At 55.6% G+C, this 13,508-nt stretch overlaps 5 protein-coding genes across 5 annotated transcripts; 3 read left to right on the plus strand and 2 right to left on the minus strand.

Moving 5' to 3' along the window:
* Positions 1-21: 21 nt before the first annotated feature.
* Positions 22-1,610, minus strand: C7974DRAFT_382365 (uncharacterized protein). Its single transcript, XM_046140668.1, has 2 exons — positions 1,307-1,610; positions 22-1,240 (listed from the first exon to the last, which is right to left on the minus strand). Exons 1-2 carry the CDS (start codon positions 1,449-1,451, stop codon positions 399-401), a joined length of 987 nt encoding a protein of 328 aa, XP_046002600.1. The 5' UTR covers positions 1,452-1,610; the 3' UTR covers positions 22-398.
* Positions 1,611-1,848: 238 nt separating this feature from the next.
* On the minus strand, positions 1,849-4,351 carry C7974DRAFT_382367 (acyltransferase-domain-containing protein). Its single transcript, XM_046140669.1, has 2 exons — positions 4,066-4,351; positions 1,849-4,014 (listed from the first exon to the last, which is right to left on the minus strand). The coding sequence occupies exons 1-2, from the start codon at positions 4,227-4,229 to the stop codon at positions 2,034-2,036; spliced, it is 2,145 nt and encodes a 714-aa protein (XP_046002601.1). The 5' UTR covers positions 4,230-4,351; the 3' UTR covers positions 1,849-2,033.
* Positions 4,352-4,712: 361 nt separating this feature from the next.
* On the plus strand, positions 4,713-5,438 carry C7974DRAFT_429847 (uncharacterized protein; the record flags this gene model as incomplete). The annotated part of the gene is made up of 2 exons (XM_046144665.1): positions 4,713-4,921; positions 5,135-5,438. 2 exons carry the CDS (start codon positions 4,713-4,715, stop codon positions 5,436-5,438), a joined length of 513 nt encoding a protein of 170 aa, XP_046002602.1.
* A 568-nt stretch (positions 5,439-6,006) lies between these two features.
* Positions 6,007-10,326, plus strand: C7974DRAFT_382371 (uncharacterized protein). Its single transcript, XM_046140670.1, has 3 exons — positions 6,007-7,222; positions 7,303-7,906; positions 7,953-10,326. Exons 1-3 carry the CDS (start codon positions 6,254-6,256, stop codon positions 10,232-10,234), a joined length of 3,855 nt encoding a protein of 1,284 aa, XP_046002603.1. The 5' UTR covers positions 6,007-6,253; the 3' UTR covers positions 10,235-10,326.
* A 123-nt stretch (positions 10,327-10,449) lies between these two features.
* On the plus strand, positions 10,450-12,597 carry C7974DRAFT_324937 (uncharacterized protein). Its single transcript, XM_046138961.1, has 4 exons — positions 10,450-10,805; positions 10,850-11,080; positions 11,128-11,742; positions 11,790-12,597. The coding sequence occupies exons 1-4, from the start codon at positions 10,638-10,640 to the stop codon at positions 12,264-12,266; spliced, it is 1,491 nt and encodes a 496-aa protein (XP_046002604.1). The 5' UTR covers positions 10,450-10,637; the 3' UTR covers positions 12,267-12,597.
* Positions 12,598-13,508: the final 911 nt, after the last annotated feature.

A 13,508-nucleotide genomic window follows, 5' to 3' on the forward strand; every position in this document is an offset into this window, starting at 1 on the left:
CGTTCCTACGGTACGCTGTAGATGATTGCTGAGGAGGGGTCAGCGTTAAATTCATCAACATACCGGCCCGGCGCGCTTTGCCTCAAATCAGAGCCTAAGACAGACCCTGTGTCTTGTAGATTGCGGGTGGTTAAACTTTGAACGGGACCTAATAGCCCAAGTTGATCCCCATGCTGGCATTCATCCATCTCACCATCCTCGTGGCAGGCTGTTGAAAATTCGTCGATCGGCCTCACCCTGGTTCCTACATGCACATTCAATCTCATCAAGCAGGTACTCTGGTATCCATCGATTGTACCTAGATAAGTATCTACATATGTTCATAACCGCTAAAACGCCATCAAAACACCAATATATCATACACGCATAATTCTTTTATCTCTCTCATCGAGCAGAAACTAAAACGCTCCAATGTGCGTCATCTTCTGCCCCGGCTCGACCTGGCTTCCCAGCCTCTGTGCAGGCTTATACGTCCGCCTAACAGGCGTCTTCGAACCCTGGCCCGGCAGCGTGTTCGTCCCCGGGTACGGCTTCGGCTCGGGCTTGTTCTGCGCAGGTGGCGTGAAGGGCTTACTCTGCCCAGGCTTGACTGCCGTTTTCTTCGCGGCGGGATACGGGTTCGAGTAGCTTGAGCCCGCGGAGGTGCTGTCGAAGGGCTTGGGGAGGCCGCGGGGCACCGCTTTCTGCGCGTTTGCGCCAATGTTGGTGAGGGGCTTGGAAGCGCCGTTCACGATGCCGCCGACGCCTTTGGTCGCGTTGCTGACAACGTTGCCGCCGCCGCGGGTCGCTCCGCCTACAAGGTTGCCTGTGGATTTGGTTGCACCGCCGGTGAGGCCTGCGAGACCGTCGATGCCGCGGGTTGCGCCTCCCAGGGCGCCGTTGGCTGTCTTGCCTACGCCGTTGAGGCTTCGAGTTGCTCCTCCTGTTACGCCGCCGACGGTTCGGGTTGCTGTGTTGGTGACGCCTCCAATGGTCCGCCCGGCTCCTCCTGTAACACCACCAACTGCTTTCTTTGCGCCGCCTACGGTCTTCTTTGCGCCGATAGGTACGTTACTCGTTGGTCCGGCGATTGAGCGTCCACCAGCAAGAGAGCCGGATGGTTTAGTGTTCGCAGGCATCGAGTTACTCCGCTTGATAGCTGGTTTACGGGCCGTGGACGGGAGCGCTTTTGACGCCGAGGAGGGCTTGTAGGTCTGGCCCGAGAGTTTGGATCCGTAACCAGTAGCTGCCTTTTCGAGGCCTGGCGATAGTTAGCACGATTCACCTTTGCTGCTGCAGCTAGGCTCTTGAGCCTGGGTGAACATACCTCCCCCAACACTGCGGCCGCCGTTCTCAATGGCATCGCCGGCTTTGATCAGGGCATTGCCTGCGTACTCGCCGCCTGTCTTCTTCGCGGCGTCGACGAAGCCCTCGACTGAGTTCCAGATGATGTTTTGGATGAATCCCGCCATTGTCGCGATTGTCCCGAACTTTGTGATCGTTTGCTTGATATTTGGAGTCGATAGGATTGGTGTCAATTCAATTATAAATCAGCAAAGAATTACAATGTCCAATACTGGGATTCGACTTCTGATGATATCGGGAGTATCAATCACAGCATCGACTTAGGTTCCACACATGACATCGCAACGACACTCCCTTGCGCCACATCCTCGATCCTGTTTCGCCCCGCGATGACGTACGGCGGGATGCACGGCCGTTGACAGGGGTATCGCGGCTGGACTCGTGAGATGCAGGGGTGACAGTCGATCTTTCCTGGGCATGATTCCGGTGGCGTTTGAGTGGTTGGCGTGGCAGACTCGTGTTATGTTGCTGCAGAAGCGGGTCATACATTTGTATTTTGGGGTCTTTGTCTGCAAGTAGATTATTGGAATAAATTGTGGTATGTACAGTATCGATGTAAGGAGTAGATAGCAATCTCAGTCAATTTGAGATTGAAAAAGTTACATATAGAAATTCGTGAAAGCTAGAGTGTGCGGGTATCCAACGCCTGAGCAAGCCTGCTCTGTTTCCTACGCCATAATAAGGTACATTTACTTCGCAGCCAGCTTTGTCGGTGCTTTCGTCTGTATAGTCGAAGGTTTCGTAGCAATCTTCTTCGGCCCGGCTGTACTTGCAGCCAACTTCTTTGGCGCACTCGTCGCCCCATTGTGCTTCGCTGGCGCCTTTGCAGGTGTAAGTGCAGCCTTCTTCACCGCGGGCTTTGGTGCAGGGCTCGCTTTCGTTGGCGGTGGCTTTTTGGTAACTTCGATGGCACCCCCTGATGTGATTTTGATTGGAATACCCGAGGTGGTCATGATGGTGTTGCCTTTACTTGCTTGCGCTTTCTCGATGTCTTTTTTCCCGATGTTGAGCTCGAGGCCGTTCGCTGTTGTGATTGTGGTTGCGCCAGTCTTTTTGGCGTCCTCGACGGCTTGTGCTGGGACTTTGATCGTGACGCCGGACGCTAATGTCAGTTCCTTCATAGCACCTGTCGGCGGTGCGGCCTTGGGTTTTACTGTCGCTTTGGGTTTGACAGGTGCAGCCTTGGGCTTCACGGGCACAGCTGCTGCTACTTTCGGTTTGGCTGCAGCGCCAGCCGGCTTTCGGGCTGAAGAGGGAGTAACAACTGCACTCTTTGCGCGTGTTGGTGCTGTTGTCGGTGTCGCGAGGGTCTTCGTTGGAGCCTGTGGCAGTGCAGTACTGGCTCTTCTCATTCCTCCTGGTAACACCGCGCCGTTCTTGATCGCTGTCTCCTTGACCAGCTTCGCCAGGTTCTCTTGTGTAAGCGCCGCTACCTGTGGCATCTGCTGTGGATCTGCAGCTTGCGCTGCTCCCAGCTTGGCCGCTCCTTCAATCATCTTCTCAAGTTGATCTGGACTTGGAAGCCCTCCCATTTCTCCCCCGCCTCCCAACAACTGCTTCATATGCTGTTCGAAAAACTCTTTACCACCAGGTATGATATCCGCTGGGTTTGCCCCATACGCAACCGTCAATGCCATCAAGACACTGCTGATGGGGGCAAAGATTTTAACGAATTCATTCCAGTTGGCAGACTTGATTTGCGTCTCGATTTGAACAGCTGGCCTCGGCACACTGCGTATGCTCTGCGAGCCTTGCGAGCTGCGGTCGCCTATGTCAAGATGATCCTTCCAGAAATTTTCAGCCGGGAATCGAGTATGCTTTTGAAAATATTCGAGCATGTAGTCCTTTTCTCTCCAGCGGTTCCGCAGCCATACTTCAAAGGCCTTCGTATTTTGAATGGGGATATCAGAGATGTGAAAACGGCGCCAGTGCATGTTGACTGACTTCGGTGGGCGGCCTTCAAAGAAGGTGGAGCGTAGCGTGAAGATATCCTGCCCAAATTGTCCGGGCGGTACGCCTTCATACGCGATGGTGCAGTCATACAGCCACTCCGTGGAGTCTTTGAGTTCGTTCAAGCAGAACCGCAGTCCCGTACTTCGCGGTAGAAGTTGATGTTTCATGTCTTGCAGGTTGTTCTTCGCAGCCCAAGCCTTGCTCTTCTCTCGAGTCGTGGATGACAGGTTAGTTCCTTCTGGAAATATGATGAGCCACATTGGCTGGGTCACGTTGCTGAGGCGCGACAAAGCCTTCTTGAAGCGGCGTTGATCCTCCTCCCAATTCCTGGCTAGGAAAATGAAATTGTAAAATTGCGCGCTCCAACCGATAATGGGAATGTTCCTGAGCGATTCCTTCAAGATGATATAAACGAAGCCGTGCATGTTGTTAGTATACGCAATCCACCAGAGATACAGCCAGTCTGTGTACAGCTGGTGGTTAGCCATCAACACCATGCGGTCTGCAAAATTGCACTGCAGGCTTCCATCTTTCCTCTGGATGAGTTGTCCGATCATGCTTGAATCGCCACTGACCCGGACAATCGTGGGCGCCCACCACTGGGTCAGACACGTGATCAAGATAGCAAAGCATTCCTTCGTATAGGCCATATACCCTTCATAGAACTGGGGATCGATCAACTTTAACGGCGCTCCCAGAAATTGCGACGCGCTGATACTGTGCCACTGTTAGCTTGCGCAGTCGGAGTTTGGCTATTCGAATTCGTACGCCAGAACTCCAGACAGGAATGTCGACGCTAGGGTGAATGCCCTCTCTGCCTGCGTCAATTCGCCATACTTCGGTGGCCCAGCAGGATGCGCAGCAATGTTGTCCTTCGACACGCGCAGCCCAGCGCCAAGGTCATCCTTCTTCTTTTTGATCGCAGGCGACATCGTCAATTGCGGTGGTCGTCGCAAAGAGCAGAGTCAGTAAGGGAGCTCAGACGTCCATCACTATGTACGTGCTTTCGAGGAACGGGGCGTCAAACGTCACCTTGTAACCGGTAAACGGTCGGTGGAGAAAGTGGGTTCCACAAGTCTGACGATCGCATCCCGCACCCTGTTCATGCATCCGGATGACGTCGTTCGTGAAGCGCCCCCTGCCAACTTCTGGGGCTGGGAGCTCAAGATATCGTGGGTCCTCGTGCCCACGTAACAGCCCATTCATCTTGCCATATACCTCAAAGTCGATATTCAAAGCACTGAACATCTCCACTCGCATCGAATTTCTTTACTTTTCGATACCCAGCTCGCAAGGTTAGTGTTAGCTCCACCTGCACGCGGCCTCGACGTCCCTACGCGCTGTGTGCACCCAGCAACCGTTGCAGTACTAACCCCTCTCAGACAGATCTGAATACAGCGCTCACAATAACCAAAATGCCTGCCTCAGTAGCTTCCGCGCCGGTAAACCGCACATCTGCCGCTACTTCACGCCCGAGGAAGGCCGCTTCAACCGCAGGAAAGAATACAGCAAACGGCGTGTCAAACGGTGTTCAACACGCATCGCCCTACACCATCATGGCATCGAGGATCGCAAACCGCGTCGCTGAGATGGCGGAGAACATGACATTTGTCGAGCGCGAAAGGTACGTTTGCCCCTTCGCGAATCTAGTGGCCGTTGGAGACAGCGGTCCGCTACCAACGCTCGCCACCACGCGGTCGGTACATCACCACAAATGCTCTACGATCAGTGCGCATGCTCTGCATGTTTCTCTCAAGCGCAGAGCAACAGTGTGCAGACCCTCTACTACCTTGACTGCCATGCTTCTCCGATTCCTTCATACTAACCGTTCCTTTAGGACCTCTTCGCAGCCAGAGAAGCAAGTCGAGCAGAAGCCCGCACAACGCAAGCCTCCCAGGAAACTCGAGATGCGCCTTCCCAACTCAGGCCAATCACCCACCAACATCACCTTCAGTGCCCCTTTCCTCGACAACACGCTCTCGAAGCTGCTCGCGCTGCAGAACCGCATGCTGACTGTCTCTAACGACATTTCGGCAAGCGAGGACGTCGACGAAAAGACTAAGCAAGAGCAGTTTGCGCAGAGTGCTGAACTGAGCCGGATCATCGCGCTGATCTGTGCCGAGAAGGCTAGGCAGAGTTAGAATGTGCTGTGGACATTCGACGATATTTAAGTGACGAGTACAAAATGCTTCCTGCATGGCGTTGAGGCTTCCGTTTTCTGGTGGGTTGGGATGTGGCACGATTTGTATGAATATGATATGAGCAATGAGTAATTGAAAATGCGAGATACCTTGAGTTGTAGTCGGATTGTAGTCAACAACTGCTGAAGTCTGTCGAATTTTCGCGAGGCCCGTGATGCTTGTGTCTGGTTTTCTTGTTGCCATCGCTGCGCCGGGAAGGCTCAAGGCAATGTCCTTTGCGTACACGGAGCCTGAAGGCTCTCACTTGGAATCTGGATGCTTACCGGGATCGTTTGCAGTCTTCAGAATCAGCTTATAGTCTGTATCATATACTGTAATGGCGAGCAAACTCAAGCCAAACCAATCAAGTGATGCCTTGAAATACGAGTCGCGTCTTGTAGCATTGCGTCTTTGATGACTCCGACTAGACTTGGATTGAACAATGGTCTGTAGTTAGTTATCTGCGGTTCATAGGTGCATAACGTAAGACCTCCCAACAGACGATTGTGCAAACTGCCTCCAGGTTACACGGAAAACTTGGGTTTGACATCAGTCAAGTCCACGGTCCAGGTAGTGGCGGCAGTCATTGTTGCCCTAGCAACGCTAGTCCATCGGGGAAGGCGCGGCGAGGGTGCAACACAAGAGCCCCGCCGCCAGACTTGACGCTGCGCATCTTTCGGCCACAACGACAACGGAAACGACACCAGGTAAGGTGGCGGGCTTTTTTGTACATTGATTTTGGATACTTTTCTTTCTTGAGATACCCCACCGGCGTCATGGGCTCCGACGACATTGTTGACTTCGAGGTTATCGAAAACTCGAAGGAGAACATTCAGGCCATTCCCAGCGGCCGTTCGGCCAGAGCACTCGCGCAGCTTTACACACCACCACTGGGCGCAAAGCCGGGGCATGCTCCGTCACCATTGCAGACACAGGATGCGCACAGCGCAAATCGGTTAGAATTTGAGAAAGAGCTCATGAACATTGACGACTCCGACGACCCACTCGACATCTACGACCGATACGTAAAGTGGACGCTAGAGGCATACCCTTCCGCACAGAACGACAAGCACTCGCAGCTTGGCCCACTCCTCGAGCGCGCAACCAAGGCCTTCCAGACGTCGTCTCACTACAAGGACGACCCCCGCTATCTGAGGCTTTGGCTGCACTACATTCGACTCTTCGCCGACGCGCCTCAGGAGATCTTCAGGTTTCTAGCGCGACACAACATTGGTGCCGGGCTGGCGTTGTACTATGAGGAATTTGCTGCCTGGCTTGAGGGAGCTGGCCGATTCTCGCAGGCCGAGGAAATCTACAGCATGGGCATTGAGAAGGAAGCGCGGCCGACCGAACGGTTGATTCGGAAGTACGGCGAATTTCAGCATCGATTCGAGAGTCGCCCAAAGGATGTGCCCGAGCCTTCAAGTCCAGCTCTGCCCGCCGTCCGCCCTGCCTTAGCTGCAAAGGTCGATCCTTTTGCCCCCGCTTCGCCCGTTTCGCAAGCGCAGAGCCAACCGAAGGCACCCAAACCGAAGTCTGGCAAGGCCAAGATGGCCATCTTCTCCGATGAAGGTGAGCCGGCAAAGACAAGCTCGAGTGGCAGCGGCCCAGGCTGGGACAGTATCGAAACCCTCGCAGACCGCAAGAAGGAGAACACACAGGAGGCTCGGCCCTGGGCTGGCGAGACACTGAAGGGTGGAAAGACCAACAAAGGCGCAGGGAAGATGATGATATTCAAGGATGAGGTGAGTCCACTGCCTGCATACCCTCTTCACATATTTACGATCATAGGACTAATTGGTTGGCGCTTGCCTTATGTATTCAGACCAAATCACATCTCAATGACAGCGCGTCCATTCCACATCCCTTCCGTGAGCAACTACAAGCTGTCAATCCGAAGACAGGCAGAGTCGAGGTTGTGTTCGTTGACCTGGAGCAAGTATATCCTAACCGCAGGGATCCAATGTCAGTGGAATTTTCTTTCGAAGAGCTGCGAGCTAGATATAGAGGCTGGCTCAGCCAAGACTGGGGAGCTATTCGTCGAAAAGAACAGGAACATGCCAGAAAACTTGCGGAGGAGGCTGCTGCTGCACAGCGGCCGGCGCCCAAAACCGCACCTCTCGCACCCAAAACCGCACCTCTCGCACCCAAACCCGCACCTCTCGCGCCCAAGCTCGAACCTCTTGCACCCAGATCCGAACCTCTCGCACCCAAACAAGATGCACAAAAGCCTCCGAAGCTACAGACCGTACCCCTCAAAGGTGGCGAAAACGATGTCCTGGCGGGTGATGATGAGAATAGACCGCCCTCGCGGGCCGACATCGAAAAGGCAAAGGCAGCGAAGAAGGCGCGAAAGGAAGAGCGCGCAAATCGGACGCGAAAGATCCAGGTCATGGACATCAAGGAGATCAGTGGCGAGACACAAACGAGTAGGTTCTATCAGAGCGAATCGCGATATCTTCTAACATGCATCAGTTCAAGCGAAGCTAGACTCGCCATCGAAGAAATCCAAGGTGCGCAGGAAAAAAGGTGGTCGCGAGGCAACCATGACTCTACACACAAAAGAGGCTATGGATGATATCTACGACATCTTCAACCAGCCGCTGAAGCAGCCAGAGGAGCAGGTGTCTGAGTCACAGAGTGAAGAAGTGAGCAGTGATGACGATGAGAGTGACTACACAAGCGGTGCAGAGAGTACAGCTACTCGCAGCGAGTTCGGCGACGAGACAACAGTCGGTGGAGATTTTACGTTAGGAACGGTGATTGGTGACAACGAGTCGGACGATGACAGGAGCAGCGACATCGATGCTACGGAAGTCGACCGCACTGAAATCGATGACACTGATGTCAGAAGCGTGTCGGCCTGGTCCGACCTCAGTGGCAACAAGGATGCTGCAAGTGACGAAGAGGACCAGAACGACACTGTTCGCTCCGTTCGCTCGAACGAAGAACACGAGGATTCGGAGGACGACTCTTTTGAGGAGGTAACACATCCACTCGTACAGTCAGGGGGCCAGTATGAGCCAGAGGTGACCACGCCCACCTCACCATCAGCGCCAGCCTCGTTGCCCACTCGATTCGTGCCGGTTCCACCAGAAGAGCACAACTATCCAATGAGGCCATATCGGGACTCCGTCCAGGCGGCTAACAATCGTCTGCCCTTCATGACTCCAATTGTGGAGAAGACAGAGTCATCCTTGGGTTTCGCAACTGCCTACGCTCAAAAGGAACAGCTCAATGCTAAGACGCCATCACGGTCGAAGGGTAATCTTATCATATTCGAGGACGGTGATGAAGATGAGACGAGTAGTAGCCCCTTCCAAGATCTTCTTGGACAAGTGATTGATGGTCCAGGGAAAATCACGAAACTGTCGCTCAGGCAATCCGAGCCAAAGCCAAGTGATCTTCTCGCGGAAGCAGTTGGAGAGCCGGCACGGAAACCCCTGGCTGCAAAACCGGCTGTGTTTAGGGACTCAAAGCCTTCGGGACCGATTATCCAGGAGCTGCAATGTAATCCAGTCATCGAGGACATTCGTAACATCATCTTGCGAGAGATCCAGCCGCCGCTCGAGAGCTATGATGGATATTTTGCAGACACTGAGGCAATCAGCGGAAAGGGTCTTGAGATCCAGAAATACACAAAGGCTGTGAAGAAGATGAAGAACAACTCGCAGGACAAGACCATGACGAACCTGTCTGTGCCACCTAAGCTTGAATTCGAGGGATCAGCACGAACATTCACAGTCAAACGAGAGCTCGGTAAGGGAGCGTTTGCGCCGGTGTATCTTATCGAAAGCACGCCAAAGGATGAGGAGGATGAGAATGCACCTGCACAAATGGGCAAAGGCGACTTTGGCCTCAAGCGCCGCCCTCTGGAAGCCCTCAAGATGGAGGACCCTCCCACTCCATGGGAGTTCTACATCATGCGGCAAGCAAAACGCCGTCTCGGGGTATCCAGAGCAGCTGACTCGATCGTCCATGCATATGAAATGCACGTGTTTCAAGACGAGTGTTATTTGATTGAAGAGTTCTGCGACCAGGGTACCCTCTTGGATCTTGTTAACATCGCCCGTGCGGAGAATGGGGTGATGGACGAGCAGTTGGCCATGTTCTTCACCGTTGAACTACTGCGCACTGTCGAAGCGCTCCATTCAAAGGGGATTCTTCACGGCGACCTCAAAGCAGACAACATCCTTGTTCGCTTCGATGCGCTGCAGAAGGGCGAGTGGAGCTCAGTATACCAGCGCGACGGCCGCGACGGTTGGGCGTCCAAGGGCATCTCGCTCATCGACTTCGGCCGTGGCATCGACATGAAAGCATTCCGGCCAGACGTGCAATTCATCGCCGATTGGCAGTTTACAGAAGCCGACTGTGCGGAGATGCGCGAAGCGCGTCCCTGGACATACCAAATCGACTACCACGGTCTGGCAGGCATCGTGCACAGTCTGCTGTTCGGCAAGTACATGTCCACTGTTGCTGAGAAAGGGGCGGGACTTGGTGCTGGTGCGACAAAGACGTACAAGATCAAGGAAAGTCTGAAGAGGTATTGGCAGACGGAGATCTGGCACGAGTGTCTCGATCTACTGCTCAATCCGCTGATGCACCTGGAGGGTGAGGAGAGCAGGAAGCTGCCGGTGTTGAAGGGCATGAGAGAGGTGCGCGAGAAGATGGAAGCACATCTCGAGAGCAACTGTGAGAAGGGGATTGGGCTGAAGGCGTTGGTGAGGAAGATGGAGGAGGCAGTGAAGAAGCGGTGATTGTGATTGTTAGAGTGATGCTGGATCTGCTTGCACGGCGTTTTGGTGGGATGATACCTACGAGTCAATGTTATGATGTGTTTCTCTTCCTATTCAATGTATGAGCTGTTGATTGGGGAAGCGGGAGTTGATAGGCTGCCGTCATCGTAGCGGGGTGTGGCCCATGCTCCTGGAGCCTTGCGGGCGGGAGCTTCACGGCGTGCCACCTCCGTCTCCACTTGACGATTGTTAAAGCTAGGACGTTGCCGTTCGACCTGGATCCGACGTTGCCTGTCTGATCAACATTAGCCTGCACTATCCTCCAGTTTCAAGCAGACTGGGCGCAGGACAACACGCGACAAGCACACACATCGCCGTCGCCCTACGATACGCCGCCCACCTCGAGCAACACACACACGCAGCCATGGCGGTTCCACTTCACGCACTGCTGCTTCAGTTCCAGCCCGAGGCTGAGGAGCTGAAGGTGCATCAGAGATATGACCAATCTGCGCGGCAGTTTGTCAAGCAGCTCGACAACGTCTCGGCAACACATTGGATGAAGGGAGCAGACACGCCAGAAGACATAATAGAGGTGAGCAAAGCTTCCAAAGCGCTGGACCACGCTGACCAGGCGAGATTCTCAACCCCGCAGTCAACTCAATAGCCTACGCCTTCATGCTCCGCCACCGCATCGCCGCAGCAGTCGAGAAGCCGGCGTCGCACAAGCTGATAGAGCCCGGCGGCGCGCTATGGAATAGGCTGGTGCTGTTCCTGGAGACCTTTGACCCGGTGCAGATGCGTTACGCTGGACACGAGTACAAAAGGCTTGTCGACTTCGTCGAGCCGCTGGCGCGCGAAGCTGGCTCGGTGTGTAACACCCGGCATATCAATCGGACAACACTGACGTGCAGCAGCCCGGCCTGGCCATAGCACCCATACGCTCAGCAATGATCCGCCTCGACCCTACCACAGGCACCCTGACCTCCACACACGTCGACTTCATACGGCTCTGCCTCGAGGCACGGTCGTACGCCGCCGCCGAACCCATCCTCGACAACTACATCCACAGTCTGCCCTCGTTCATCCCCGCGGCTACTCGCGAAGGGTTCGAGTACTCAGTGCCGTGTGCAGACGTCGCGCGGAGCGGTGAGTACATTCACCGAACCTCAGGCCATTCAGACAGAGTCTCGTATGTAGATCTGCAAGAGTACTATGTGCTTGGGGCCATGGCGTATCTCGGCCTGCGGGAGTTCGGAAAGGCGCAGCACTTCTTGGAGCATGTTCTGGTCATGCCGTCTGCCAATGTTGCAAACGGGCTGATGCTGGAGGCCTACAAGAAATGGGTGCTGCTGAACTGTTTGGTGTCCGGCGAGGCTAAGCACATCCCGCGGTCGGCCAATCCAGCGGCAATCAAGCAGGTCAGGTCAGCTTCCAAGGCCTACGAGGCTGTTGCAGAGGCGTACTCGCATCTCAGCAACATGTCAAAGCTGAAGGCTCAGATCAACGCAGGTGCCCAGATCTGGGCAGAGGTGAGTTTTAGCTACTACAGTGGCTAACAGGGTCTGACCATGCACAGGACGGCAACACTGGCCTCGTCCAAGCCGTACTCGACAGTCAGATGAGGGCATACGTCTCGCGACTATCACGGACATTCTCGGCAATTCCGGTGTCAAACATTGCGAGAAACGTAGGCGGTAGCGCCGAGGAAATGGCACAATATCTCGAAGGGCTAATCAGGGATGGGCACCTAAACGCGCGCTTGGAGCAGACGGACAAACCAGAAGCAGGGATCGTGCTGCGGTTCTACCTCGACCCCACACAGGGGCCGCTCGCCAAGTCGGAGAAGCAGCAGCAGCAGGCGCTGTTCGAGCAGACGCAGCGCACAAACACGCTCGCAGACCAGGTCAGGGACGCCGACTACCGGCTGACGCTCACGAAGGAGTTTGTCGAGAACCTGAAGCGGCAGCAGAAGAGGCAGGGGGTGTCGAACGATGCCATGGACACTGCGTGGGACGACGGGGTGGAAGAGGAGGACATTATGGTAGACTTGTGAGAGGGGGTGGGTTGAGCACGATGACTAAGCTGGCGGACTGCAGATGGTCCGGGAGGTGATGGAGAAACAGATATGCAGCAGGGGTTGGAGCGGTGGCGCACAGAAGCAGAGGGGGGGCATTGATGGACAGTGCTGGATGGACTGATGCGGAGGACATGACGCAAAACGGTGGTGCATGAAACGCGTAGCAGGTGAACCCAAACAGGAGACGGGCACATGGTCTGGCGGGCTCGCGAGCATGAAGGGCAGCTGTAACAGCGTGGAGATGACGGGCGGGGGACATGCAGCGTCTGCAGTGGTACACGAATAATGGACAATTGAGATGGCTGTGGCAGTTGTTGTTGTCTGGACACGAATAATGGGCAATTGAGATCGCCGTGGCAATTCTCGCGGAGGTCTGCACACGAATAATGGACGACTGAGATCGCCGTGGCAGTTCTCGCGCACGTCTGTGCTGCCGCCATTGCTTCTGTGCGTCGACTCGCCGAAACGCGAGCTAAAAAGAAAGGGCTCGCTCGGAATGGACGGCCGTGCCAGTGCTGTCAGGCGAAGACGACCGCGCTGGCGGGTCAGGGCTAGCGGAGGTGGAAAGAGCGGTACGCGCTGTTTTGGATCGGGCAGCCATGGAGGTGCGATAAGTGCAGGGCGAGTGGAGGGCCAGTGCAGGCTGCTCGCGAGTGGAGCACGAGTCGCGGCGCACGGGGCGGGGGCTCACAGGCACAGGCGGGCAAAGGCACAGACACAGGCGCAGACGGGCACAGGCACAGGCACCGGCACAGGCACAGGTCAGCATCGCGGCGCGGGCCTCTGCAGCTCATGCAGGGCGACGGGCGCGGGGCCAGCAGCGCCGAGGGCCCACGGCAGGCTTCCATGCAGCAGGTGCAGCAGGTGCAGCGGACGCAGCAGGCGGGCGGCAGCAGTGGCCCTGTGCAACGCAGCGCCGCGAGAATGTGCACGGGTTGCCCCGGCAGGCACGAACGGGCGCTCGGCAGCCAGGTGGCGGCAGGGCAGCAGGGCAGCGCTGGGCGGTGCGGCGGCTGGCGTGCGTCTAGGCTGCTCTTGTTTGAGGAGCGGCCCCTGGCCTGCGCGGGCTGTGGTGCCCGCCGTGAGCCCGCCGTCCGTCTCGCTCTCGCAGCTTGGCGGCCTCCACATATACACAGAGCCCTCGCGTCGTCGCCTGCCGTGAGCACCGAGGGGAGCAAGCGACGCAGTCCAATTGCCGGCCGCCCTGTACCACGTCGC

Source organism: Boeremia exigua (assembly GCF_020726555.1).
Source record: "Boeremia exigua strain MPI-SDFR-AT-0100 chromosome Unknown C7974scaffold_1, whole genome shotgun sequence".
NCBI lineage: Eukaryota > Fungi > Ascomycota > Dothideomycetes > Pleosporales > Didymellaceae > Boeremia > Boeremia exigua.